Source organism: Schistocerca gregaria, chromosome 1 (genome assembly GCF_023897955.1).
Source record: "Schistocerca gregaria isolate iqSchGreg1 chromosome 1, iqSchGreg1.2, whole genome shotgun sequence".
Classification (NCBI taxonomy): Eukaryota; Metazoa; Arthropoda; class Insecta; order Orthoptera; family Acrididae; genus Schistocerca; species Schistocerca gregaria.
In genome coordinates this window covers 198,116,304-198,143,977 of record NC_064920.1, presented here as the reverse complement: position 1 = coordinate 198,143,977, position 27,674 = coordinate 198,116,304, and the positions used below count along the sequence as shown (strand labels likewise).

Below are 27,674 nucleotides of genomic sequence, written 5' to 3'. Positions count from 1 at the left end.
GCCCAGACATGGTTGTTTCGAGAATTCAGAACTCAGTCCCTAGTGAACAGAACTAGACGTGTGAACAGAGGTGTGTCGATAGAGCGCTGTAGGAACAACGTGCAGTATACAAAGCGTTGTGGGAAATAGGCTGGACCCATAGCGTCTACCCTCCGAAAGTGGTGCAGATACAATTGTTGCTCACTGCGGAAAGTCCCAGACGATACTGTCATTAACAATCATTGCATGCGCAATTATTCGAGTATTCATTGAGGTGTTCTCTTCAGCGCGTTGCAGTACATGTTCTTCAAATTCTGGCGTAAGACGTTCCCGTGGAGCGCCATAGTCCTGCCTCCGTGAAGGTACCTGTTTCTCGGAGCCGCTGCATAACTTCGGCAGAAAGTTTGTGCGATGGTGTGCTACGTTGCGGAAAACGTTCATGATACAGACGACTAATAGCTCTTGCGTTGCCTCGAGTTTCGCCGTATGCAAGAAGCATGTTAGCGTACTCGAACCTGTGTATCGAGTCATTTGTATTACACTGAGGAGCCAAAGAAACTGGTACACCTGCCGCAACACAACATCGTATGGACTCGACTAATGTCTGAAGTAGCGCTGGAGGGAACTGAAACCATGAATCTTGGAGGGCTGTCCATGAATCCGTAAGAGTACGAGGGGATGGAGATCTCTTCTGAACAGCACGTCACAAGGCAACCCAGATATGCTCAACATTGCTCATGTCTGGGGAGTTTTGTGGGCAGCGGAAGTGTTTAAACTCAAAAGAGTGTTCCTGGAGTCACTCTGTAGAAATTCTGTACGTGTGGGGTGTCGCATTGGCCTGCTGCAATTGCCCACGTCTGTCGGAATGCACAATGGATATGATTGCATGCAAGTGATCAGATAGGATGTTTAGGTACGTGTCACCTGTCAGAGTCGTATCAGGGGTCTTATATCACTCCAGCTGCACACGCCCCTCATTGTTACAGAGCATGCATCAGCTTGAACAGTTCCCTGCTGACATGCACGACCCATGGATTCATACCGCTGTCTCCATACCCGTACACGTCCATCCGCTCGATACAGTCTGAAACGAGACTCGTCCGATCAGGCAACATGTTTCCAGTAATCAGTAGTCGAATGTCGGTTTTGACGGGCCCAGGCGTGGTGTAAAGCTTTGTGTCGTGCAGTCATCAAGGGTACACGAGTGGGCCTTCGGCTCCAAAAGCCCATATCGACGGTGTTTCGTTGAATGGTTCGCACGCCGACACTTGTTGATGGCCCAGCATTGAAATCTTCAGCAATTTTCGCAAGAGTTGCATTTCTATCACGTTGAGCGATTCTCTTCGGTGGTCATTGGTCCCGTTCTTGCACGATCTTTTTCCTGCCGCAGCGATGTCGGAGATTTACCGGATTCCTGATATTCACAGTACACTCGTGAAATGGTCGTACGGGAAAATGCCCACTTCATCGTTACCTCGGAGGTGCTGTGTCCCATCGCTCGTATGCCGACTATAATAACACCTTCAAACTTACCTGAAGCTTGATAACCTAGCATTGTAGCAGCAGTAACCGACCTAACAATTGCGCCAGACAATTGTCTCGTACAGGGTGTATCATGATTAATGGCGGAAATGCACACAATTGAAAGTACACGATATTAAATGCAAAAAAGTCTCAGTAAACATAGGGTCGAAAACGCATACCTTAAGAGCTACGAGCAATTTTTCATCTTCGATACTGTGAAGCAAATATTTTCTACTGAAAGCTCTTTGCTTTCCACATTTTGGGAAGTAGTAGTATGGACCAAAACAAGAAAAAATGTCCAGTAAACATATGCTCTAAAATACATACCTTAAAAGCTATGAGCAATTGTTCATTAGAAGAGTTGTGTTTCCAAGTAGCGAAGAAGAGCACGTGCTCATAGCTCTTAAGGTATGCATTATAGAGCACACGTTTACCTTTTTTTTTTTGTTTTGGCCCACTCTACTACTTCCCAAAATGTGGAAAGCAAAGAGCTTGCAGTAGAAGAGATTGCTTCACAGTATCGAGGATGAAAAGTTGCTCGTAGCTCTTAAGCTATGCGTTATCGACCCTATGTTTACTGGGACTTTTTTGCTTCTTGTATCGTGTACTTTCAACTGTATGCGTTTACGGCTTTAATTAGGATACACCCTGTATAGGAGTTGCCGACGTTAGCGCAGTATTCTGCCTCTGTACATATCTCTGTATTTGAATACGCATACCCATACCAGTTTCTTTGGCACTTGAGTGAACTTCGGAGGCACAGGCGTTGAATAGGTCTCGCAGCAAGACAGACGTTAAGTGACATCAGATGACCGATGGAGGTAGTTCACGTCATGGTGTCTATCCTGTTGCACAGCAAGACAAGGAACTCTGGGGCTTCTCTCTTTCCCTCTGCAGACGCTGGACGGTTACTCATCTAAAGTGAAAACGTAGAACGGAAACGGTACCTTTCTGGACATGGGTTCGTATTCAAAATATTATGTACTCACTCCCCTAAACAAGTACTAGACGTTCGTAGCGGAAATTTACAAAGACACTTCAGTTCAAAGCTGTTACATAACTGTATACCGAATTAAGTGACCGCATCTCCTGGTCGTGCGGTAGCGTTCTCGCTTCCCGCGCCCGGGTTCGATTCCCGGCGGGGTCAGGGATTTTCTCTGCCTCGTGATGGCTGGGTGTTGTGTGTTGTCCTTAGGTTAGTTGGGTTTAAGTAGTTCTAAGTTCTAGGGGACTGATGACCATAGATGTTAAGTCCCATAGTGCTCAGAGCCATTTGAACCGAATTAAGTAAACTTGAGAAGACAGCAGTATTAATATATAAAAAAGTTTTCTTCCAATTGAGAATCGATCTCATGAGTTCAGCACGCTACCTTTCGCGCTACAAGCGACAAAGTGTGCAGATTGAGTGTTTACTTACATCGAATTAAGCCTCACAGAAATAAACACCTGTGTTTATTTCTGTGACGTTCAATTCGATGTAAGTAAACACTCAATCTGAACACTTTGTTGTTTGTTACGTGAGATAGTGAACACTATCGTGTTTGGACCTTTACGAGGGAGTTGCAACCACATTTTACGCAACATCTCATTATTTAGAAAACGTAAAAACAATTTTTAGGGCTTTTTCTGTAGACGTATTTGTAGAATGTGGTACTACACACACTTTGTAACTCATTTTCCTCAGTCCGGAAGCGCGCTGCTGCTACGGTCGCAGGTTCGAATCCTGCTCGGGCATGGATGTGTGTGATGTCCTTAGGTTAGTTAGGTTTAAGTAGTTCTAAGTTGTAGGGGACCGATGACCTCAGATATTAAGTCCCATAGTGCTCAGAGCCATTTGAACCATTTTGAACTCATTTTCCGAAACGTAAATTCCGAAACAAGATATCAGTGTGAACAAGCTTCACAACAATAGGACTAGTGTACTAGGCAGTGACGTCACAGGCGTCAAATGATCTAAATGGAGTGTTTTAGGGGGTTTTCAAAATATTTGTTTTATTTCCGTTATGTTTTTCTTTAAATACTGAAAAATATGAGGAAGAAAGCATGTTGCCAGCATAAAATGACGTAATTAACGATTTAGGATCATTGTATGAAAACCGGCAAATACTTTCCTCTGAAGCAGTGTAGGTGCAGGCCGGACGGCCACACCAGCGTGCAGAATGCTAGGTATAACAGAGGGAAGGAGTACGGCACGAACCTTGTGGAGCGGCGGCGGCTCGCCGGCAGGGGGTGGAGCCGTGGCTGAGCCCCGGCCCGCCGCTGCGGGGGCGGGCCCGCGGCGCTTGCGGGAGCTGGCCTTGGAGCAGCGCGAGGCGGGCGCCGACGCGGAGGACAGCGAGCCGGGCGCCGGCGGCAGGTGCGGGGGCGGCGTGGGCGGCGAGGGCGGCGGCAGCGGCAGCGCGCCCTGGCTGCGCGACCGGCGCAGGTCGAGCACGAGCAGCGTGCGGCCGCCGCCGCAACGGGAGCGCCCGCGGGCCGCCGCCGAGCCCGCCGACGCCGACGCCGTGGCCGAGGTGGCGGCGTCGGGCGTGACGCAGCGCCGGCCCGAGCCGCGCGCCCCCGCGCTCGCCAGCGTCGGCGCCGGCGTCGGCGGCCGCGAGTCGGTGTCCGTGTAGCGCCGGAACAGCTCCTCCGGCACCGCCGCCTCTCCGTCGCCGTACGCCAGCGCCGCACGGCCCTCGCTCGCCTGCCACACACCGACAGAGCCAAAATAGAGCGTAAGGAGAGGAGCGGCCACTTTGAAAGTAATATGTCGTCAGTTGATCTCCGTAAAATACCCTAAGAAGGTTTGATCTTATGCAAAGTCAGTAAGCGCTTCGAAATTCTCTATTCATTCACTCTCGAGGAGAACACGGCATGTGCCATGGCCCGACTTCCCAGATACTTCGCTTAGCGAAAGAGGGTTCAGAATAAGCGAACACGTGCCACGGCTTATCTGCAGATGATCTACCGTTTCTGAGGAAACGAGGGTCTATCTTTCCTAGGTACTCTGTAAGACTTTTAGGGCATGGTAAGTTCGACCACAGTAGTGGCACAGTGGCTAGCGTTGCGGTTTCGCAGTTCTGCACCCCGTGTTCTAAACCCGACTGTTGTTTTTTTTTCATTTGTCTTCTCGTGTCCGTAGATGTTTTTCAACCTACGTTCAAATAACGTTGTCCTCACAGTTCTACAAACTGTCTGTCTGGTAAAGGAATTAAAAAGAACAATAAACACTGAGAAAATTATCTGAAATTGTTTTCAGTGAAATTCGTGTAGTACTGGACAAGTGTGACTACGGGCTCCCGTCGGGTAGCCTGTTCGCCGGGTGCAAGTCTTTCGGTTTGACGCCACTTTGGCGACTTGCGCGTCGATGACGAGGAAATGATGATGACGAGGACAACACAACACCCAGTCTCTGAGCGGAGAAAATCTCCGACCCAGCCGGGAATCGAACCCGGGCCCTTAGAATTGACATTCTGTCGCGCTGACCACTTTTTTAATCTCATTTTATGTTCCATATTGTTCGTTGAATTTGTTCCGTTTACTCAGTTTCTTATTACAGAGGCTAGCTAACCCTCTGACCGAACACGCTGAGCTATCGTGCCGGCAATCCACTCAGCTACCGGGGGCAGACAAGTCCTGTAGTGTATTTTGCTTCACAATCAAATTAAAGTGCCAGCTTTTGGAAAACCATTTTACGTGGTTTGCCGCGAAATTATAGCCAGTGCGTGAAATCTTCAACACTATTAACGAAGTTTCCATCCGAAGTGATATTCGTACGAAGACATATCACTGTGGTAAATCTGTCTTCGTGTGATGCGTGTGCGGACTTTCTATATTTCCAATCTTTCTACCATCGGTGTCATCAAAGGTAATGCGCCGAATCTTTCTGAAGAATAAACGTAACAGTAAAATGTACGAATCAGTATAAGAATTGATTTAAGAATAGAATATATGAGTATGAGAATTTATAAAGACTGTAACCCCTGAAAACACCAGCCACACCTATATTACGTAAAAATGTATGACACTCATAGTAAAACCCAGTTGCAATTTTACAGTTAATATAAACCCCTTGTACCCCTCAATTTGATAATAAACATTTTTGTAGTAAACTTCTATGAACGTGTGTAGATAAATTAAATTAAATAAAACAAAAATTAAAAATTTCGAAGACGGTGCGCGAAGGTGTTAGACCGTGACGTTAGCCCTGTACCACCGGTTCAGCTCAACAACTTGCCTGCTAAAAGGCATACAAATTACGGCGACAACTCTGACCTTCGTTTTCTCAGAAACGAGTATCTACAGATAAGCCGAGATACGTCTTTGCTTATCTTGTCCACTCTTCGATTGACCGAAGTTACTGGGAAATCGGGTGGTGGCACTTGCCGTGTTCTTCTCGTAAGTCCCTTACTGGCAACGAAACGGAAGCCAACACAGAGAAGCTCGAAATATTGAATTCGGTCTTTCGAAACTGTTTTACCGCAAAATATCTTAACACGATCTCTCCTTTCAGTCATCGCAGGGACGTCGAAATGGCAGTTATTGAGATAACCGATCGCGGGATAGAAAGGAACCACAGTCGCGTAGTACTGGAAAGGCGTAAGGACCAAGTATGATACCTAGAAGATTTTACAAAGTTTATCGTAGTTCTATGGTGCAACGAGGGGTATCTAACGACACGTTTTCAAGAAGGGTCACAGGAGAGATACTCATAAATATAGGTCTGTGTCACTCACGTCAGTCTGTTGTAGAACTATGGAAAATGTTTTATGCTCAAGAATCATGACGTTCTCGGGCAACCAAAATCTCCTCTATAAAAAGCAACATGGATTCCACAAAAAGAGATGTTGCGAAACTCAGCTCGCTCTGTTCCTCTATGAGATCCATAGAGCTGAAGACAACGGCGCTCATGTTGATGCCTCGTTCTCGCTCCTGTTGGGGTGGTGGTGATGGACAGAGAATGATGGGGGAGAAGGAGATGAAGAGACAGAGCGGGGGAAAAGGATATGGACACAGATAGGGGGAGGACGAGGTGGCAGAGCGATGGGAAGGAGTGGACAGAGAAGTGGAAGGGGAGATGGACACGGAGGAGTAGATGGACAGAGACAGGGGAAGGAGGAGATGTAGAGGGTGAGGAGGAGATAGAGGGGCAGGAGGAGATGGAGAGGGTTGAGGAGGCGGACAGATGGGTAGGAGCTGATGAAAAGTGGGGGTTATAGCAGATAGAGGGGCGAAGAGCAGATGGACAGGGAGAGGGGCAGGAGATGAACAGAGAATAGGGTTGGAGGAGGTGGATAGAGATAAGGTGTGGAGGAGAGGGAAAAGGAGGAGATGGAAGAGTAGAATTGGAATATATCAGTCCACGGACAACACTTGGTACTTTACTAGTAAAATAATAAAGCCTTAAGACTTCCCCTATTTACTTTTTTGTCTACCACACGTGGGTCACCAGCGGATGGTTGTGTCATGACATTTTTTATAGCTTGACTGGGTATGTCAATGAACGAAAGGATAAGCAATTTATTTATTTCTTTTAGACCCTTCAGTATCAGAAATTACTTGTTCAGTACACGTTCTTTCTTCCCAATAGTTCCATATTCGCTCGTTTCTCCCTCTTCTCTCTCCTTCCATATCTTGATTTTGATCTTGTTATTAGTTCACCTACGATCTTCCACCGTTCTCCTCTAGCGGGACCTATCCTTCACTGCTCTCTGTGGATTTTTTGAACGTATTTCAACCTTCCCTGCAACCAATCGTTCAGTGTTAATCATATGCCCCAAATCTGCCTGGTCAATACGTTTTCGTTCATCCTCGTGATTCATTTCCAGGTAAAACTCACTCATCTCTTCCATACCATGCTTGTAACTGGTTCTACCCTCTATACAGGCGCTGTCCTGATATGTGTATTGAGACTTCACCATAATCGTTGTTGCACACATATCTCTTAAGATCGTTTATTGCCCGCTCGGTTAGCCGTGCGTTCTAACACACGGCTTTCCGTACTAGGAAGGTGTGCCTGGTCCCCGGCACGAATCCGCCCGGCGGAGTTGTGTTGAGGTCCAGTGAGCCGGCCAGTCTGTGGATGGTTTTTTGGCGGTTTTCCATCTGCCTCGGCGAATGCGGGCTGGTTCCCCTTATTCCACCTAAGCTACACTATGTCACACCACCATTACTCTACCACGCAAACATAGGGGTTACACTCGTCTGGTGTGAGACATTCCCTGGGGGGGGGGGGGGGGGGTCCACAGGGGGCCAAATCGCACAATAACCCTGAAGGAGCGGTTCGGTGTGGGGCGGCGGAGGGGTGAAGTGGACTGCGGTAGTCGTCGTGGGGTTGTGGACCTCTGCGGCTGCCGCGGGGACGGAGCCTCTCCATCGTTTCTAGGCCCCCGGTTAACATACAATACAATACAAGATCGTTTGTTCGTGCTTCTCCAGTGGGATACAAGCTCTTTCTCCCAAGGCGTTCGTATTCGTTGCATGTAGCGCAGTATTTATGATTATAGACATATAATGTATAGCTTGGCGGTCCTCGATAAGTCCTTCTTTCCTCTAGTTGCCTTTGTAGAATGTCGCAGTCGCTGAAGATATCTGTCTATGATGCTCCTGTTCGTCAGTAACAACTTGTCTATTATGTTCGCATCTAAGAATCGGAAGCTTGGCTCTATACATCGTAGCTAAGTCTTATTCCGAACTGAGTCTTGCTTTTCTGCCTTTTCAGCACGCTTCTCCAGTACCGCCATTGTCTTCTCATTCGTCCTCATGTAGCAACGTCACAACATCCTCAAAGGCTAAGTAATCTTCTACCACATTACGCTTTATTTTGTACTCTACTTTCACGGCGTAGATAGTAAATGCTATCAAAGGAGTGAGTCCGGGGAACTTGAAGCCTACATTACCCTGAAGTGACAGCAGTCATGGGATACCACCTAATATCGTTTCGGACCTCCTTTTGTCAGTGCAGACAGTGGAGCAACTCGACGTGGCATGGACTCATCAAGCCGCCGGAAGTCCCCTGCAGAAATATTGAGCAGTGCTGCCTCTATAGCCGGCCATAATTGCGAAATTGTTGCCGGTGCTGGATTCTGTGCACGAACTGTTCTCTCGATTCTGTCCCATAAATCTTTAACGGGGGTCAAATCGTCCGCTCGAATGGTCCAAGATGTTCTTCAAACCAATCGCGAACAATTGTGGCCGTGTGATATGGAGCATTGTCACACATAAAAATTCCATCGTTGTTTGGGAACATGAAGTCCATGAATGGCAACAAATGGTCTCCATGTAGCCGAACATAACCTCTTTTCCAGTCAATGATCGGTTCAGGTGGACCAGAGAACCCAGCCCATTCCTTGTAAACACAGCCCACACATTTATGGAGCCAGCTTGCACAGCGCCTTGTTGCCAACTGGGGTCCATGGCTGGGTGGGGTGTGCGCCACACGAACCCTACCATGAGCTCTTACCAGCTGAAATTGAAACTCATCTGACCAGGCCTCGGTTTTACAATCGTTTATGGTCCAATCGATGTGGTCACGAGCCCAGGGAAGACGCTGCAGGCGATGTGGTGCTTTTAATAAATTCGTTCGCGTCGGTTGTCAGCTATCATAGTCCATTAATGCCAAATTTCGCTGCACTATCCTACAGCTATGCTCATCATACGTCCCACGTTGATTTCTTTGGTTATTTCACGCAGTGCTGCTTGTGTGTTAAGCCTAGTTTACACGACGCCATAGGGTCGCTCCACTCGTTGCGTGGAATGAGTTGCACGTAAATGGTGTCAGATTTGACTGCAGACACGGCGAAACCAGTATGCACTTCAGTTTCGTCGTTTCGTGGTTTAATAAGTCGTGTCTGAAATGAAAGTTTTGACAGACGCACGTCGCACCAGTTGTGTTGGAATTAAAGCTTGTTGCGTGGAATCGCTGCACAAGAAAAAAAAATAAAATAAGAAACGTGTTTCGATACGTGATTGGATGAAGAAAAGGCGTCACCTCGGTTGCTCAGCATCTTTGCTGAAATAATTGATATGACGTAACCTCATCTGTCATCAAGACTCAGTTCGATCCGATGCCTATCCAAGTTATAAGCACTTTTGCTGTCAGAGAGCTGTGCTTCCAAAATTTTGTATTCTGTAAATTCATCATATATTCTTTCTAGTACGTCGTATACGTACAAGAACTAAAATTTCATTATTTTCTATCCTCCCTACTGATAAACCTTTTATGGTCTGTGCTGTTAGTTTCTTCCGATCCATCGTTCACAGATGTTATGTAATGTCTATTTAACGTTTTTTTTATTGGTACGCCCCATTAAGGATCACATGAAATAAATTACGTATTCTTTCTTTTTTCTTTTCTTTTCAGTAATTTTTGATTCTTTCCTTACGTCTTGCTCTTCTTTCATCTGTCCATATTACACCTATTTGTTTTTTTGTTTTCTCCTGGAAGCCCTTGAAACTTTTTACATTTGCTTTAAACTTTTCTCGTTCTCCTACTTCTTCCTGCTTTATTTCCATTTTCCTCAAGTCTGCTTTAACTTCTTCGATCCACGTCATTGATACTTTTGGATTTTTGTCAAAAAAGTTTAAAATTCTTTTTGTTACTCTTTCATCATCTAGCCTTTTTAAATGTCCATATAATACAACTCTTCTCTCCCACATTGTGTCTTCTTTATTACTTCACAATTTCCATATATCATTGCCATAGTTTGGTCCCAAGATTTTCCTGATCGTCTTTCTTTCCTTCTTTTCAGTTACACCCAATCACTGTATATTATGGCTGCATGTAACGGAAGGTATTCTGAAACATAAAGGTATTCTTGTCCAATGACACTGATGTAGTGCTGGAGTTTCGCATTTATGGGAGTAAATTTGTTGTTACACAGGTTTCTTGTTAACTGAGAAGTCACCTCTATTTTCCTTGCATTGCTAAGTTAGTTTCTTTGTCAAAAGCATTTGACTGCTTTATTTCACCCAGACATTTAAATTTTGTAGTCATTTTTTATTCTTTCCATGTAATTCGGCGCCTCCTCCGCACCTCTCATATACTCTGCTTTTCTCAAATGATATTCTTAGGCCTGCTTTTGAAACTATCTCCTGTAAAAGATTTATCTCCTGTGTTGCATTTTCCACATATTTAGCTAAGACATCAAATTCCAAAAAATCAGTACTCAGATTTTTTTTCTCCCAATGATTGTGAGTTATTAAATTCTGTCTTCTTCTGTTCTTTTCTTCCACTTCCTGATTACCTTCTCTCGCACACAACTGAATAGCAATGGGGTCAGCCCTTATCTTTCAGCAGTTTGGATTTCAAAAGCCTTGGAGGTTTCACCCAAGAAATTAATTTAGAATTTTGTATTTGTTGGTTTGTTTTTCATTATTGCCACTGATTTGCTGTCAGCTCCAAACTGTTTTAAGGTGTTGAATGATGTTTCTCTGTCAATCGAATCATATGATTTTTTTGAAGTATACAAATGTTATATCAGTGCTTTTGATTCTCACTGTTGTGTACCTGATAATAAATTCCAGATTTAAAATTTGTTCCATATGGGTTCGTCCTTTTCTAAGCCATCGTTGGTACTCTCCTAATTACTGATCCTGTAGGCGTTCTAGCCCGTTTTGTAATGCTTTCGAAAGAATTTTGTAAGTCACTGTTCCTCTACAATTGTTGGATCAGTTTTATCTTCTTTTTGTGGGTTGGATGAATTGATTCTATTTTCCGATCTTCTGGTATAACTTCTGTTTCCCGGACTTTTTGAAAGACTGCGTGTAGCTTCTTGACTGTTCCAGCACCTGCAATTTTCCTCATTTCAGTAGTTACAGACTCTTACACGGGGACCTTATTCTTCAAATCTTTAATCATATTTTGGATTTCATCCGTGCTGGGGGGGGGGGGGGGGTTCTGAGTTTTTATAAGTAAATACTGTAATTCGTTTTAGAGTTTTTGCTGTTGGTTCCTCAAGTTTTAAGACTTTTTGAGATAGCTTGCTAGTATTTCACTATTTTATTGGTTGTGTAGGACTATTTTTCCATTTTCACTTTTGAAGCACAAGTTAGATGGTGATAAATTTGGAGGCTTTGTTTAAAAGTTTTATAGAACTTCTTGGTGTTGTTTAATATAATTTCATGTTTTTTCTTCATATTCCTATTAATTTCAGTTGTTTCTGCAAGCTATTAAGCTCTAAATTCCCTGGTCGTAATCATTCATTTTTTTTCATCTACTCTCGTATAAAGGCTTCCCCCCATCTTCAGCTTTTCACGTGTCCTGGTGTAACCAGCAAATTCCTGATCTAATCTGCCTTCTACAGTCATGTAGTCTGCGTCATTTCGTCTGATGTGGAATCAGTAAGATAACTTCATTAGTTCACCTTCTTCTAATTTTTCTCTCAGTTTTATAATAATAACTAAGAGATTCTAAAGCAATATCTACACTTCTTCAATTTCTTTTGCGTCCTGCTTCTTCTCAGTATTGGTATAATTAATATAATATTGCCTCCTAGATAACGCAAAACTACCACATCTACTACTGAGTCTTCGGTTCTGATGCATAGCAAGTCGTTATTACCCTTGCAGCTATTCTTCCACACTTTTGTCACTTTTTCGTGTATCCTCAGTCAAAATTCTGTGCCATTTAGCGCGTCCATTTCATTAACAGTTGTTTTAAATCTGTCTTAATTTTTGCCAAAAGGCAACCGTCTCTTGAAAGTCTTAAATGTAGTCTAAACAGTTCTCGGGTATCCGACCGGGTAGCGTCGTAATTTCTCCACAATATTTCGGCAGACGTACACGCTGCCATCTTCAGGTGATTCCTGACGAATGCTGTGCTGTTCCTCCGGCGCCCTATATATACTAGGCGTTACCCCCTCCACCATTCCTCTCCTGGTGTCTTTGGTGCGGCCGGCGCGGCGGTTATTGAAGGTGGTGGGGGAAGCGGCGCCTGGGTCTGAACTGGGGTCTGCAGTCTCCCTGCTGCCGCAGTCGGGGGCGGTTCTCGACCTCTGGTGCCGCATCTTTCTTTCCAGGCTGAGTGCAGGGTTCCAAGCCTGACTAAGTTGAAGGCCGCTGTCTTTATTAATTAGATCGTCCGTAGTCGGATTTCGATGGCCTGTTTAGTAACGCAGTCCCAGAAGTAGGAGGATTGACAGAGTATTTTTGTTTTTTCATAGTCCATAGTATGGCCAGTCTTTATACAAGGGTCAGTCACGGCTCATTTAGTGGCCTGGCGTAATTCAGTATGGCGCTTGGGCTCGCGGCACCTCTCTTCTACAGTGCGGACTGTCTCCCCAATGTATGATTTTCCGCACTGACAGGAAATTTGATAAACGCCTGGTTTTCGAAGGCCCAGGTCATCTTTCACTAAACCCAGTAGGGTCAAGGTTTTTGCAGGGGGTCGGAATACACATTTCACATTGTGTTTCCCCAGGATTCTACAGATTTTCCTTGAGGTGTTTCCGACAAACGGAATGCACGCCAATGACTTGTGTTCTTCTGTTTCTTCTTCTTGTTCTCTTGGCGCAGTCTGTCCGAGTGCGTATCTTATTTGCTTATGATTGTACCCATTTTTTCGAAATGCTGTCTCGAGGTGCTGCAGTTCTGCTGGAAGGCTCTCCTGATCGCAGATCGATCGTGCCCTGTGAACAAGTGTGCGCAAAACGCCTTCATGCTGGGAGTTGTGGTGGCAACTGAAGGCATTTAGGTACAAATCGGTGTGTGTAGGTTTTCTGTATCCACTGTGTCTCCGCTTGCCGTCAGGTTTCCGTTTCACCAGGACGTCAAGGAACGGTAGGGCACCATCCTGCTCCACCTCTATCGTGAACTGTATGTTGGGGTGCAGCGAGTAGAGGTGTTCGAGAAATTCATTTAAGCTGTCCCGTCCATGTGGCCAAACAACGAACGTACCCGAAGAAACAATTTGGTTTTTGTTTGGCTTGTTCTAGTGCCTTCTCCTCGAAATTCTCCATAAAAAAGTTGACTACAACCAGTGAAAGCGGGCATCCCATGGCGACGCCATCTGTCTGTTCATAATAATTTCCGTCGAACAGAAAGTATGTTGGGGTGAGCACGAACTCGAAGAGCCTTGTTAGGTTGTTGTCGAATTTCTTGCTTATCAAATCGATGGAGTCTCTCAGTAGTACCCTAGTGAAGAGGGCACTAACAAGTCGCTGTCCTGGAACCGAAGTTCAAAATGGTTCAAATGGCTCTCAGCACTATGGGGCTTAACATCTATGGTCATCAGTCCCCTAGAACTCAGAACTACTTAAACCTAACTAACCTAAGGACAACACACAACACCCAGCCATCACGAGGCAGAGAAAATCCCTGACCTAGGAGCCGAAGTTCTTATATACGTTGCACAAAGTGGATGCAATTGCGGATTCACATTTTCCCCACTAAGGACTAAGGAGGCCCGTCAGGTGTTCGGCCAGTTCATAGGTTGCTGATCCTATGTTGCTGACTATTGGCGGCATAGGTGTCCCATCTTTGTGAACCTTTGGTAGCCCATACAGTCGTGGCGGTGCAGTCGCTTGTGTCGAAGTTTCTCGACAGTTTTTCCGTCAAAGGTACTGCGAAGGAGTTCAACGGTTCTTCCTTGAAGGCGACTTGTTGGGTCTCCTATCCTTCTGTACGCTGCGTCATCGAGAAGTTCGTACATTTTTCTCTTATATTCTGAGTGCAGGAGCAGTACTGTAGCGTTGCCTTTGTCAGCAGGCAAGACCATCAACTCAGGATCGCTGCGTAACTAGCGGACGGCCGCTCTCTCCTCCTTCGAGATGCTCTGTTTCAGTGGTGCGGTCCTGGTGAGCGCACGGCACGTTTCACGACGTATTTTTTCTGCTTCATTGCCTGGAAGAGTGTAGGTGGCCTGCTCCACACTGCTTATAATGTCCACAATCGGTAGAGATGTCGGGGTCGGGGCGAAGTTGAGTCCTTTCCCGAGCACCGAATTGCTGCGTCATTGATCGTTCTTCCTGTAAGGTTGATGACAGTACGCTTAGATGGTTCTTGCGTAGTCTTCTGTCGTGCTACAAGGCGTTTTAACTTCGATGTCTGCTTACTCGTACCTTTTCTTCGTACGCCGTCTGCTTGTGTCCAGGTGGCAGCATCAGTCCATGCCCACGATATGGGAGATAGAACGGAAGATAACCTGAGATGGACACCCAGCAGTTTCTTCGAAATATCATCCATGCAGCGGCGAGTATAATGAATTGTCTCTCTTACCAGCGCTAAGCTGGCTCGTCTCATGACGCGTCTGGCCGCTGCAGTCCTTATGTGGTGAGTTATCTTGGCGAAAGGCGGCAAGACACTACTGTCTCAGTATCTTAGCAGGAATGCAAGTGAGCACAGCAGTCGCTCCTTCTTGTTCCGCAGCTTGTCCAGCATCTTCATCTGTTGAAGCATTTCCTCCCCATACAGGTATGACATGAGATCTGAAGTTTTCCCGGCGTATTTCCAATTTGAACTGTTCTCGGGTATCAGACCGGGTAGCGTCGTAATTTCTCCACAATGTAGTATTTGTCCGTACTGAATAAAATCTCGGTTTTCAAGCCGCGCCAATTCGAATAAAATTCTCTAGCTTTCAGTGGCTATCTCGAAAGCTCGAGAATTTTATTCGCATTAATGTGGCTTGAAAATCGAGAAGATTCTATTCAAACATGCCGCCGCGAAAGACTCCGAGGATGCATTTGTCCGTACTGCACATTTATGTCTGTTCTGAAAGTTTTGTTTACTTGAATACTTCTTCCACAAACAAACAGACATAGCAGCTTTTTGATCTCCTTGAATATCGTTTGTTATTCGACGAACAACTGTTGCATCTCCGTTGGGGTTTACAGCGTTGAAATACCGCGTTTTGACATGAGTCACACTCACCGTGTGCCGACGCATGGTAGTAGCCTCCCCTTCACTGCTCCTCTGTCCGTCTACACAGACTGTGCCTAAAGGGCTAGTTGAAATTAACGATTTAAAGACTGCCACCAGATTAACGCTGTTCGATAGATATATCACTGGGACCTGTAGTTTTAGTGGGCCCTTAGCAGGTTTAAACATATTTTTCGTCTTCGGGTGTGGTTGATACGCCACGGAAAAAATGTAACATTAATACTGCCCTCCAGCCACCAACAAAGCCGAAAGACATTCTTGTTTCTGTAAGGCACTCACTGAAGCGTCAGGTACAAGGGATATACAGTAACTCAGAGTTTTTCATCAGTGCTATACGCCGAGAAAATCTACATTCGTGGGTTCTTCTTTTTCAAGACACAATAGATTAATCACCCATCCCTGAACCTCATCGTTGAGTTCAAGATTTTGAACACGTTTTTCGACCTACACACTCGGACGTTTTCTGTAGTCTACAGATGACACAAGTGTATGCTGGTTTTCTGAATGCGTCCCACGGTAAAAAGCAGGAGAAGTCGAATTTATTCAGGAAATTATTTGAGCAGCCGAATGACACGGCGCAGTTGTACTTACCCAGGTGTCCTTCGCCCTGCGGACCACATCCTTGGCCTCGAAGTCGGCTGGATGGTTGCAGAGAATGGAGCAGCCATACGGGAAGGGATTGTACACTCCAGCGTAGGGTCTCAGTGCGTAGGGGGCAGGTCCAGCCACCACGGGGAAGTGTACCGTCTCTGCCTGAAACAGCATTGGAGTGGCACCTGGAACGAACAGCTATACCTCACGAGAAATGAATCCCGAATATGGCGGTAATCCGCGAGGTAACGAAGTGTTTGAGATAAATCAATTCAAGACATAATCGGGGGACGTTTAGGAAGCACAGCAACAACTTCTATACGAGAAACGGTTAATTCAGGAAATCAAGACATAATGAGTATAAATGATGAATCAATTCTGCAAGGATGCTACATTATCAATACCCAAGAACTAACGTAATCGACAATAGCCGCAAATGTCGGCGCTCTTATGAGATACACAAAGTTACCAAGGCATTGGTACTCATCGATTTTCTACCTTGTCGCCACGGCTCTGGCTATGAGCCCTATGGGACTTAACCTCTAAGGTCATCAGTCCCCTAGAACTTAGAACTACTTAAACCTAACTAACCTAAAGACATCACAAACATCCATGCCCGAGGCAGGATTAGAACCTGCGACCGTAGCGGTCTCGCATGGTTCTCTAAGCTTTTGTTCCGTGAGTAAACCAGTCTGTCGACACCGACATAAGAGAATTGAAATACAATTCCGTTTTCCACCATGGCTGTTATAGAAGGGACGATCAAAAAGTTTCCGTTTGAGGTCGTGGCTGCAGCGTACGAGCATATGCAACGTCGCGCGCCTCCGATGCGGGTATATAAGCACCGACATGGCGGCGAGTGATTCGTGTGGGATGCGTGTCTTCTGAAGTGCATGCAGAAAATGAGAAAAAGTGAACTATGGCGACGTTATTACAAAATGCGTCCAAACAGGACCAACATACTGTTGCTTTTTTCTTGGCTGCCGAATGGCAAACTCCGGTAGACATCCATCAGAGAATGAAGAATGTATGTTGGATAGCACGTCCATCGGTAACCACCGTTGTGGAATGGTGCGCCAAGTTCCGTGCTGGTCACGATTCGACACAAGCCTCTGGTCGATCTCGGGCTACTGAGGCACATTGATTACTGATTTCAAGGAACGTGGTGTCTCCATCACTGGGGAACGGTACTACGCAACACTGGAGAAATTACGACTGCAATTGAAGCGAAACTTCCAATAAAACTGAGAGAATGGGCGTTGCTGATTTATGATAACACACGTCTCCAAATCGTAAATGTTGCATACAGAAGTTACGTTAAGTGGGAGACACTTGAGGATCTGTCCTATATTCCTGATATCTCCCTATGCGATTATCACGCTTTTAGTCGGTTGAAAAAGGCCTTGAAGGGTCGACGATTCCTGTTGGACGAGGATGCCCTGCGGGCAGGCAAGGACTTCTTCATGCAGCGGGACATGGTTTTACCAAACAGTATCTTGAACTGATTGCGTCGGTGTGATAATTGCCTCAGTGGTTCAAATGGTTGAAATGGCTCTAAGCACTATGGGACTTAACATCTCAGGTCATCAGTCCCCTAGAACTTAGAACTACTTAAACCTAACTAACCTAAGGACATCACACACATCCATGCCCAGGCAGGATTCGAACCTGCGACCGTAGGGGTCGCGCGGTTCTCGACTGAAGCGCCTAGAACCGCTCGGCCGAATGACTCAGTGCTCACGACGATTTTACCTGGTTAGTACACCGTTTCTAGGCTATATGACCTTCGAACGGAAACTTTTTCGTCGCTCCTTGTGTAATCCCTGTCATTTGTACCGCGATCAGATGATTACAGCCGTTTGTAATTTTAGAGTGTGTACTTCTACACTCGTACATTTACACAGTCGCCCTTTGTGGATGTATACAGACGTACATCTACTCACTCTCGTAGTAAACACAAGCGAGAACAACGTTCCATATTACGCAATCAGAATATTATCGTAATCCGAATAAAAAGACACTGCAATATCGTATTTATGCCAGGCAAGCGACTTTCAAGTACAACATCTGACCTGTACGGGAATATACTTAATGGATGTACGAGTATAGGCCGTAGATGCGTGACTGATGACATATGGGAGTTTGGGTCCGCCCGTGACTCGAGCATGGATAGCCAAACGATAAGGCGACCGCTCGCGACAACCGGAAAATGCGGGTTCGAGTCCGAGGTCATCATTCCGTTTTACAGCTGATGGTTGTCCATATCCGCAACCACGAATATATTTAATGTACGTTCCACGTTCGTCAACCCTTTGAAATAACATTACTATCTTAGTGATATACGTACGTAGACATGAAAACTGTAGGCGCGATGAACTGCTCTTGCGAAACTCAGCAAAATAACATAATAAAGAGTGAAGCGAGCGTCAGCTTCAAGATCAAACATCAAAAATGGTTCAAAGAGCTCTGAGCACTATGGGACTTAACATCTGAGTTCATCAGTCCACTACAACTTAGAACTAGTTAAACCTAACTAACCTAAGGACATCACACTCATCCATGCCCGAATCAGGATTCGAACCTGCGACAGTAGCAGTAGCGCAGTTCCTGACTGAAGCGCCTAGAACCGCTCGGCCACACCGGCTGGCAAGTTCTGACATTGTTCCAAAATAAAGTACATTCAGAGTAAAAGGACATTTATTCAGTAAGCTGACGAAGCGAAAATAGCTAGCTAGTGCCTCTGAAGAGAGAAGCTGGTTTAAACTAGAGATCCAGCTAGTCTGCTTCAGGAGTAGACTAAACAACAAAAGCCGGGAGTCATCGGCGTCATTGAGGGACCACACCCTTCCGCCTGCTGTAATCCCGTCTCTGTAGTAGTAGTAGTAGTAGCTTTATTGATCCGTAGATTTTTTTTCCAAGGATATAGGGCATGCCAAAATATTTACAAGTTTAGACCAATTTAAAATAAGCTAATTCGTATACATGTACATCTACAGATTTTTAGTTAGAGACAGTCATCAGATTTACTCCTGGTATACAGTAATTATCTTTCCAAATAACTTATTAAATAAAGTGCCAACTGCTATTTCTATGTCTAGCTACTGTAAAAGCCGATGGCCTTGCCGCAGTGGTAACACCGGTTCCCGTCAGATCACCGAAGTTAAGCGCTGTCGGGCTGGGCTAGCACTTGGATGGGTGACCATCTGGAACTGCGAGACCGCTACGGCCGCACGTTCGAATCCTGCCCCGGGCATGGATGCGTGTGATGTCCTTAGGTTAGTTAGGTTTAAGTAGTTCTAAGTTCTAGGGGACTGATGACCTCAGTAGTTGAGTCCCATAGTGCTCAGAGCAATTTGAACCATTCAGCCCTTGTGAGGCAAACTGAAGAGCTAGTTGACTGAGAAAAAGCGGCCCCGCTCTCCTAAACTGACATACGGCCGGGAGAACAGTGTGCTATCCACATGCTCCTCCATATCCGCATCCAGTGACGCCTGTGGCCTAAGAATGACACGGCGGCCGGTCGGTCCCGTTGGGCCTTCCAAGGCCTGTTCGGACGGAATTTAGTTTAGTTTTATTATATAATGTAATGCCAGACTGTACAGTCATATCTCACTATCAGTCACTGCACTATGAACACATTGTTTCATAACACTTCGCTCACTCCACACACACACACACACACACACACACACACACACACACTGGTGATCTCTGGACCATTTTCTGTACCGCAACTTCCAAATTGCTATACCGAAAATTTCCTCCGTAATGAGTGAGAAAGAGGACGAGGTGTTAGTATTGTTCTATGCAAAGCTTGGGAGTAGTATTTCTAGAAAAGAAAAAAAAATGAAAAAAAACATAGTGTGAAGATGTTGAATTTGGATGTTTTATTATCATTATTATTTGTTTGTATAACATTTCTTTTACCAAGCCCCTACTCTATTATATCTAAGTAATCCTTTAGTGTGTAAAATGTATTGCATAACAGTTACTTTTCAGCTGCCTTTTTAAATAAATGTATTTTTGCAATTTCTTTAATCTCTTTTGATAATTGAATTGCACAGTTTTATTCATTGGTAGAAAGTGCTATTTTGTGTATGTTTATTTTTTCTTAGTAAATCTAAGTTGAGTCTAGCTCTCGTTCCATGGTCATGGACAGAGCTGTTACTAATTTTTATTTTTGATGTGTACAACTGACTGGTAAATGTATTCACACGGAGCAGTTAAAATCCCCAGTGTTTTGAACAGATCTTTACAATGAGCTCGACTACTATTTTTGGTTTATTAGTCTTATGGCACTTTTCTGGAGTTTGAAAATTGTGTTCATATTTAGTGTATTTGTTCCCCAATAAAGAATGCCATTGCTAAGAATTGAGTGTACATATGAATGATAGGATTCTAAGGGCACAACATGCTGATGACATTTTGTTTGCAAGTACCTTTGTGTGTTCACACCACTTCAATTGAGAATCAATATTCATTTCTAGAAATTTTGCATTTGTTACACAGTCTATACATTTAATTTAACATTGTCATTTTTCCTCTTCAAACTGAAATTCATGGCACTAGTTTTATTTATGTTCAATGTCACTTTATTCCTTATTGACCAATCGTAAACTTCCTTCAGAGTTTCATTTGCTTTTTCTACAAGGAATTACCTTGTTTTCTCAGTAACTATAATATTTCTGTCATCAGCAAAGAGGGTTTTTTCACCATGGGGAACACTACAGGGAAAGTCATTCATGTATAACAGAAATAGTATTGGTCCTAATGCGCAGCCTTGCGGAATCCCTATATTAATGTAGTTTGATTCTGACAAGTGTTTTACTAGATGTTTAGATCTATTTGAAGTATGTGTTATCTCTACTCTTTATACCCTATACGACTGGTATGATCAATACCAGTCATAAGCTACTCCTCTTATTCCTAATGCTTCCAATTTATTTAATAGAATCTTGTGGTCGACTGTATTAAAGGCTTTAGAAAGATCCAAAAATATGCCAGTGACACATTCATCCCTGTCAAGAACATCAAGTACAGCTTTTGTGAATTGTACTATGGCGGACTTTGTATTTTTGCCACTTCAGAAACCAAACTGTGATTCGCTTAAAAGATTGTATTTATTCAGGTAATTCATTAATCTGTCTTTCATAAGTGCTTCTATTATTTTTTTAAATGGTGATATCAGGGAAATGGGCCGGTAATTTTCTATGTCTTCAACATTACCTTTCTTAAGCAAAGGTACTACTCTTGCCTGTTTTAACTGCTCTGGAAATGTCCCCGATGTGAAGGATTTGTTAAGGGGCCTTGTGCAATCTCTATGCATTGTTTCAATTCACACATTCGTACTTCATCTAAGCCTATTGACTTTTTATGTTTTAGTTCTTGAACAGTTTTATCGACTTCATTCTCTGTGGTTGGAAGTAATATCATTGTATTTAGTACAGCATTGTTTACAGGTGTTATGTTAGTTTTGGGGAATTTTTGCAGTAACTTCACTGCAATACTTGAAAAATGCTCCTTTACATAGTTTGCTAAGTGTCGTGGATCATTTATAGCCTTATCCTGATCTAGTAGAAAAATGAATAAAGGGCTGTCGTAAATAGGGATGGTTTATTAACGGCTCGCCAAGTAGTTCCAGCCGCCATGACTACTTCTACAACCCACGTTCTGTCGTGGAGCAGGCACCCCACACTGTGGTCGCGTCCCAATCTGAACAAATCTCCAAATACAAGGTGTACAACTTTGCTACCGCCGTTTTCCAATAGGTAGCGACAACGGTAAGTAGCGGTCCAAAGAAACAGATCGCAGACGTCAGCTTGGACCTCGGTCGTCATAACCTCATTTAAACATTAGTCGATTTGTATCTGCATCAAAAAATTGTTCTTGATTGAAAATGTCAGTTTACGAGCCTAATTCCTGTCATTTGCGGGGGGGGGGGGGGGGGGGGGGAGGGGGGTACTGTTTTGTTTCAATAGGAAGAACACAGCGGCTGAGTCTCATCGAATGCTCTCAAGTACTCTATTAGTGAAAGAACGCTTCAGAATCGGTGATTTTAGCGTCGTAGACCGGCATAGTGGAGGAAGAGAGACTTGTTTTCGAAGATGCGGAATTGGAGACATCGCTGAGTGCAGACTCGCGTCAAACTCAAGAAGAATTGGCACGATTAGCGGGAGTGACACGGCAAGCCATTTCAAAACGTCTCAAGGCTATGGGCATGATTCAGAAAGAAGGACTTGGGTCCCGTGTGAGCTGAAAGCAAGAGACATTGAATGGCGTTTGCGTGTTTGTGAACAGTTGCTTCAGAAGCAAAAACGGAAGGGATTTCTGCATCGCGTTGTGACCGGGGACGATAAATGGGTTCATTACGATAAACCCAAATGCAAAGAATCATAAGGATATCCCGGCCACGCTTCCACGTCGACGGCCAAATCGAATATTCACTGCTCCAAGATCATGCTCAGCATTTGGTAGGACTAGCTCGGCGTCGTGTACTAAGAGGTGTTAAAAACCAAGTGAAACAATAACAGGTGCTCGTTATCGAACGCAATTAGAGCGTTTGAGCAGAGCATTAAAAGGCAAACGGCCGCAATACAGCGAGAGGCACGAAAAAGTGATTTTGCAGCACGACAACGCTTTAGTTGCAAAAGAGGTCAAAACGTACTTGGAAACGTTAAAATGCCTCAGACAGGCATCTGGTTAGACCATTTTCGTTTGGCCTGGTTGCCGGCCGGAGTGGCCGAGCGGTTCTAGGCGCTACAGTCTGGAACCGAGCGACCGCTGCGGTCGCAGGTCCGAATCCTGCCTCGGGCGCGGATGTGTGTGCTGTCCTTAGATTAGTTAGGTTTAAGTAGTTCTAAGTTCTAGGGGACTGATTACCACAGAAGTTAAGACCCATAGTGCTCAGAGCCACTTGAACCATTTTGTCCTGGCTGACCAACGCTTCCGATCTCATGAAGAAGTCACAAATTGGAACGATTCGTGGATCGCTTCAAAAGACGAACAGTTTTTCGACGCGGGATTCGTACACTGCCCGAAAGATGGGAGAAAGTAGTGACCAGTGATGGAAAATACTTTGAATCATACATGTTAACCAATTTGTTTCATTAAAGCCTCAAATGTTGGGGAGAAAACGGCGGAAGCAAAGTTGTACTCCTTGTACATGATCCATTCACATCAATGTGACCCCACCTATGATCAACGCCAACGTGTAATAACCACTCCGAGACAGGAGGTGGCAGCTCTGGCAGTGGAGGGTATGTAAAGTGTGACTGGGGGACGCAGAAAACAGTGCAGTTGTTGTCGCAATGCGACCTAGAGCGATATATCTGTGCGATATATCTGACGTCCAAAAGGACATGATCATTGGCTTTCGAGCCAAGAGTGGAAGCATTTCCGAAACGGCTAAGTTTGTAAACTGCCCCCGTTCCGCTGTGGTTAAAGTATATGGTGCATGGCAAAATGGCGCTATCCAGAACTGGCACTGAGGCAACTGTCATGCACATGGGCCATAGATGAAAGAGATGAACAACTGCTGCAGAGATGTGTACGGGCGAACAGACGCGCAACTGTTGAACAACTGACCATCCACATGAACCAAGGGAGTACCAACAGTGAATCCTGAACGACCATTCAGCGAACATTGCTACGTATTTGCCTGCTTCATGCATCCACGCTGACGGCTATTCAAGCCTGGTATTCGCCACAAAAGCACCACTGAGTGGCGACAGGTGGCTTTTTTTTTAGATGAATCACGTTTTGTTCTCCATCGCAGAGATGACCATTGGCGTGTACGACTTGAAACGTCTGAAATAAAAGGGTCCAAGCTGGAGGATAGAGCATCATGGTCTGGGGAATATTTTCGTGGCATTCCCTGGGCGGTCATTCACGAGGGCACAATGGATCAACACAAATACGTATCCATCTTTGGGGACGACGTCTACCCCTACATGCAGTTCCTTTTTCGTTGGCTCTTCCAGCAGGACAATGCGACATGTCAAAGAACTCACAGTGTGTTTGCGTAACTCGAAGAGCCCCAGAATGAGTACTCCTCTGGCCACCAAACTCTTCAGATTTAAACCCAATCGAGAATCTGTGTGACCGACTTCCAGAACCTCATTGACTCTCTTCCTCCACTTCTCACAGCAGTTCGCGCTTCTAAAGGTGGTTGTCGGGCTTTTGACAGGTGGTTACCTTAATGTAACTAAACAGTATATATCGTACAGAACTTAGCCTTACCCGGTTTGATATGACACGGTCGAGTTTGTTGCCAACATAAGCACAGGTTTTCCAATCACATAATTTCCTTTTGCAGCTCTCTTCATCAAACTGTTTTGAAATAACAAGACAATTTTACAGTCCTACATCATTGATACAACTATTATTATTTATTTCTATTTCATGAAAATTTTTTCATATGTTTAGTAACACATCGGTGGCCATTAAAATTGCAACATTATGAAGGTGGCATGCAAAAAATGTCAAACTGGTATGAGAGATTACAAACAACATTCAGAAATTGCATTGGAATCTTGGCTCTTGAGAGAATGTAGTGCTATGCCTCGTGTAAGAAGGAGAAACTTCTTCGAGCATGTGTCGGAATTCAACAATGGCAGGAATGTGCCGTATAGAGACTGCAGTTTATTGTACTGCAAATTGTTGCTGACGTCAGGTAGGATTAACCGTTATTCGAATATGGAATCTATGTGTTCAGGCGGACCACACAATGAGGGATTTCAGAGGCTCCACATGACTTTCAGAGGCCCCACGTGGCTAGCGCCCGAGAGTCATGTCATATGCCTTAAGTCATGAAATCAGCTTGTTTGCAACAAGAAAGATATCCAAGTGGACGTTACGACGACGTATGGCGTACCATGGACTGCCAACATGGCGGTCATTGTTGCGACTTCCCTCAACAATGTATCGGAGAGAGGCCCGCAGACTCTCTGGGCGTCCAACGACAACACCCGACACACTATCGGGACCATTGTCTTTTCAGACGACGCCCAACCCTGCGTACAGCATGCTGTGCAGAGGCTATGAAGGGAACGAGTTTGCTTTAATCATCTTCATACATACGGGCCATTCACCTGGTTTGATGGTATATCTACACCTACATCTACATCTACATGACTACTCTGCGATTCACATTTAAGTGCTTGGCAGAGGGTTCATCGAACCATAATCATACTATCTCTCTACTATTCCACTCCCGAAGAGCGAGCGGGAAAAACGAACACCTTAACCTTTCTGTTCGAGCTCTGATTTCTCTTATTTTATTTTGATGATCATTCCTACCTACGTAGGTTGGGCTCAACAAAATATTTTCGCATTCGGAAGAGAAAGTTTGTGACTGAAATTTCGTAAAAAGGTCTCGCCGCGACGAAAAACGTCTATGCTGTAATGACTTCCATCCCAACTCTTGTATCATATCTGCCACACTCTCTCCCCTATAACGTGATAATACAAAACGAGCTGCACTTTTTTGCACCCTTTCGATGTCCTCCGTCAATCCCACCTGGTAAGGATCCCACACCGCGCAGCAATATTCTAACAGAGGACGAACGAGTGTAGTGTAAGCTGTCTCTTTAGTGGACTTGTTGCATCTTCTAAGTGTCCTTCCAATGAAACGCAACCTTTGGCTCGCCTTCCCGACAATATTATCTATGTGGTCCTTCCAACTGAAGTTGTTCGTAATTTTAACACCCAGGTACTTAGTTGAATTGACAGCCTTGAGAATTGTACTATTTATCGAGTAATCGAATTCCAACGAATTTTTTTTGGAACTCATGTGGATCATCTCACACTTTTCGTTATTTAGCGTCAACTACCACCTGACACCATACAGCAATCTTTTCTAAATCGCTTTGCAACTGATACTGGTCTTCGGATGATCTTACTAGACGGTAAATTACAGCATCATCTGCGAACAATCTAAGAGAACTGCTCAGATTGTCACCCAGGTCATTTATATAGATCAGGAACAGCAGTGTTGTGAGCTTGACTACATAATGCGATCACCTCTCGTTCACATATTCGGTAATGCGGACAGCGGCCATTACACTTCTTATGTGCTAAGGCCAGTGTCTTTTCCTGTTTACAACCACCCCATGGCGTTATCTTCCAACAAGATAACGTCAGACCTGACCTACTTCTATACGCATGGTATTCGACTGTTGCCTTGGTCAGTATCTTCCCCAGTTCTTACACTCACCTAAAACATCTGGTCATGGGTTGCGGAGAGACTGTAAGCCACCAATCGCCAGCCACTACAGTTGGTGAACTCAGGCATAGGGTTGAGACATCACCAAATGACATTCTCATATATGTCATTCAAGAACAGCTGTAGTGATGCCCATCCGTGCCAGAGTCATTGTTACAGTCAAAGACTGCAGCACTATGTACTAGAAGTCACACCTTGCACACCTACAAATCACCTACAAATTAAACCATGTGTTCCTTCTGCTGTACTACATACGCGCAAAAAGTGAGAATTCGTTATTTGCGTTCTTCATGTAGTAATTTTAATGGACAGGAATTGATATTGGGTTACATTTTTCGCAGCCATTCCCAGGTGCCTCTGGGTGTCTACCAAAGCGCACTCAGCTAGAAAAAATCCGATTAAGTGAGGGTACGACTCGCGCACTAGGGTTCCGTACAAACTTAATTGTGTATACAGACAGCTCATCCATCCCGAAAATCGGGAATTTCGACGATATTTGCCTATTACCGACATCGGTATTGGCAATGTAACAGAATATATGACGTAAATAGCCGCATCTTTTGATTGCATCTATGTGGAAGGTTAACGTTTTACACCGCCACGGGACCTTAGACTTGAGTAGATGACATAAATTTCAACTTTTATAATTCACGAAAAAATATTTTTTCTTGTGATATAATTACAAGTCAACAATTTTCGGATCTTTTTACCCTTACTTACAGTGAAACCTTTCTTCCTGAAAAAAAAATCGTGATTCCACTGCAATGGGAAGTATCCTACTGGTTTTGAAGAGTGAGGTTTGGAGTATCAGGATATGTGTCATGAATGGCCGTGTCATCCTGATTGCATTGACCTATAAGATTACATTCATCACATCGCGGTGGATCTATAGACCTTAGCATTTGAACAAATTTCAACTTAACACGTCTACCCGTTCCTGACAAAAAGGGGTCTTAGCAGATGGAGAAACAGACAATCGGATAGCAAATGAGGAAAAAATATTTTTTTCTTAATGTATAATTACAAATTAACAATTAGCGGTTTTTTCCTTTACTTTTACTATGAAACCTTGCTTCCTCCGAAATTTCATGATTGTAGGTCAATGAGAAGTACCATATAGCTTTGGATGGTTGAGTTTGGTAAAACGAAAACATGAGACACAAATGGCAGTTACTTTTGAATGCACCAGCGTAGAAGCTTAACTTTCTTACAATGCCAAGGGACCCTTGACCGCAGCATGTGAAATAAACTTCAACTTGATATGTCAACCCAATCCCGAGAAGAAAAGGTTCTTAACAGTCTGACAGACACAGACGGGAAACAAAATGGTCCTATAAGGGTTCCGTTTTTACCGATTACAGTATGGAACGTTAAAAGGATGATTTTACCCACAGATTCTATATAAGTAAAACTATTTTAATATTAGGGGTGCAGTTTAACACTCGATCGTCAGAAACCTTTGATTAATTTTCTCCACAGTTTCTTCTGTTACTGAAGCGTT

General features: G+C 44.5%; 1 protein-coding gene and 1 pseudogene across 1 annotated transcript in view; one reads left to right on the top strand and one right to left on the bottom strand.

Annotated features, from left to right (window-relative positions):
- Nucleotides 1–27,674, bottom strand: part of LOC126337769 (serine/arginine repetitive matrix protein 1) — a 108,712-nt gene that overhangs the window by 65,191 nt on the left and 15,847 nt on the right. The window contains exons 2-3 of the mRNA XM_050001500.1: nucleotides 15,952–16,113; nucleotides 3,701–4,189 (exon numbers count right to left, since the gene is read on the bottom strand). Coding sequence (XP_049857457.1) covers nucleotides 3,701–4,189; nucleotides 15,952–16,113 — 651 coding nt within the window. The remainder of the gene's footprint in view (nucleotides 1–3,700; nucleotides 4,190–15,951; nucleotides 16,114–27,674) is intronic.
- Nucleotides 19,061–19,179, top strand: LOC126289564 (5S ribosomal RNA; annotated as a pseudogene).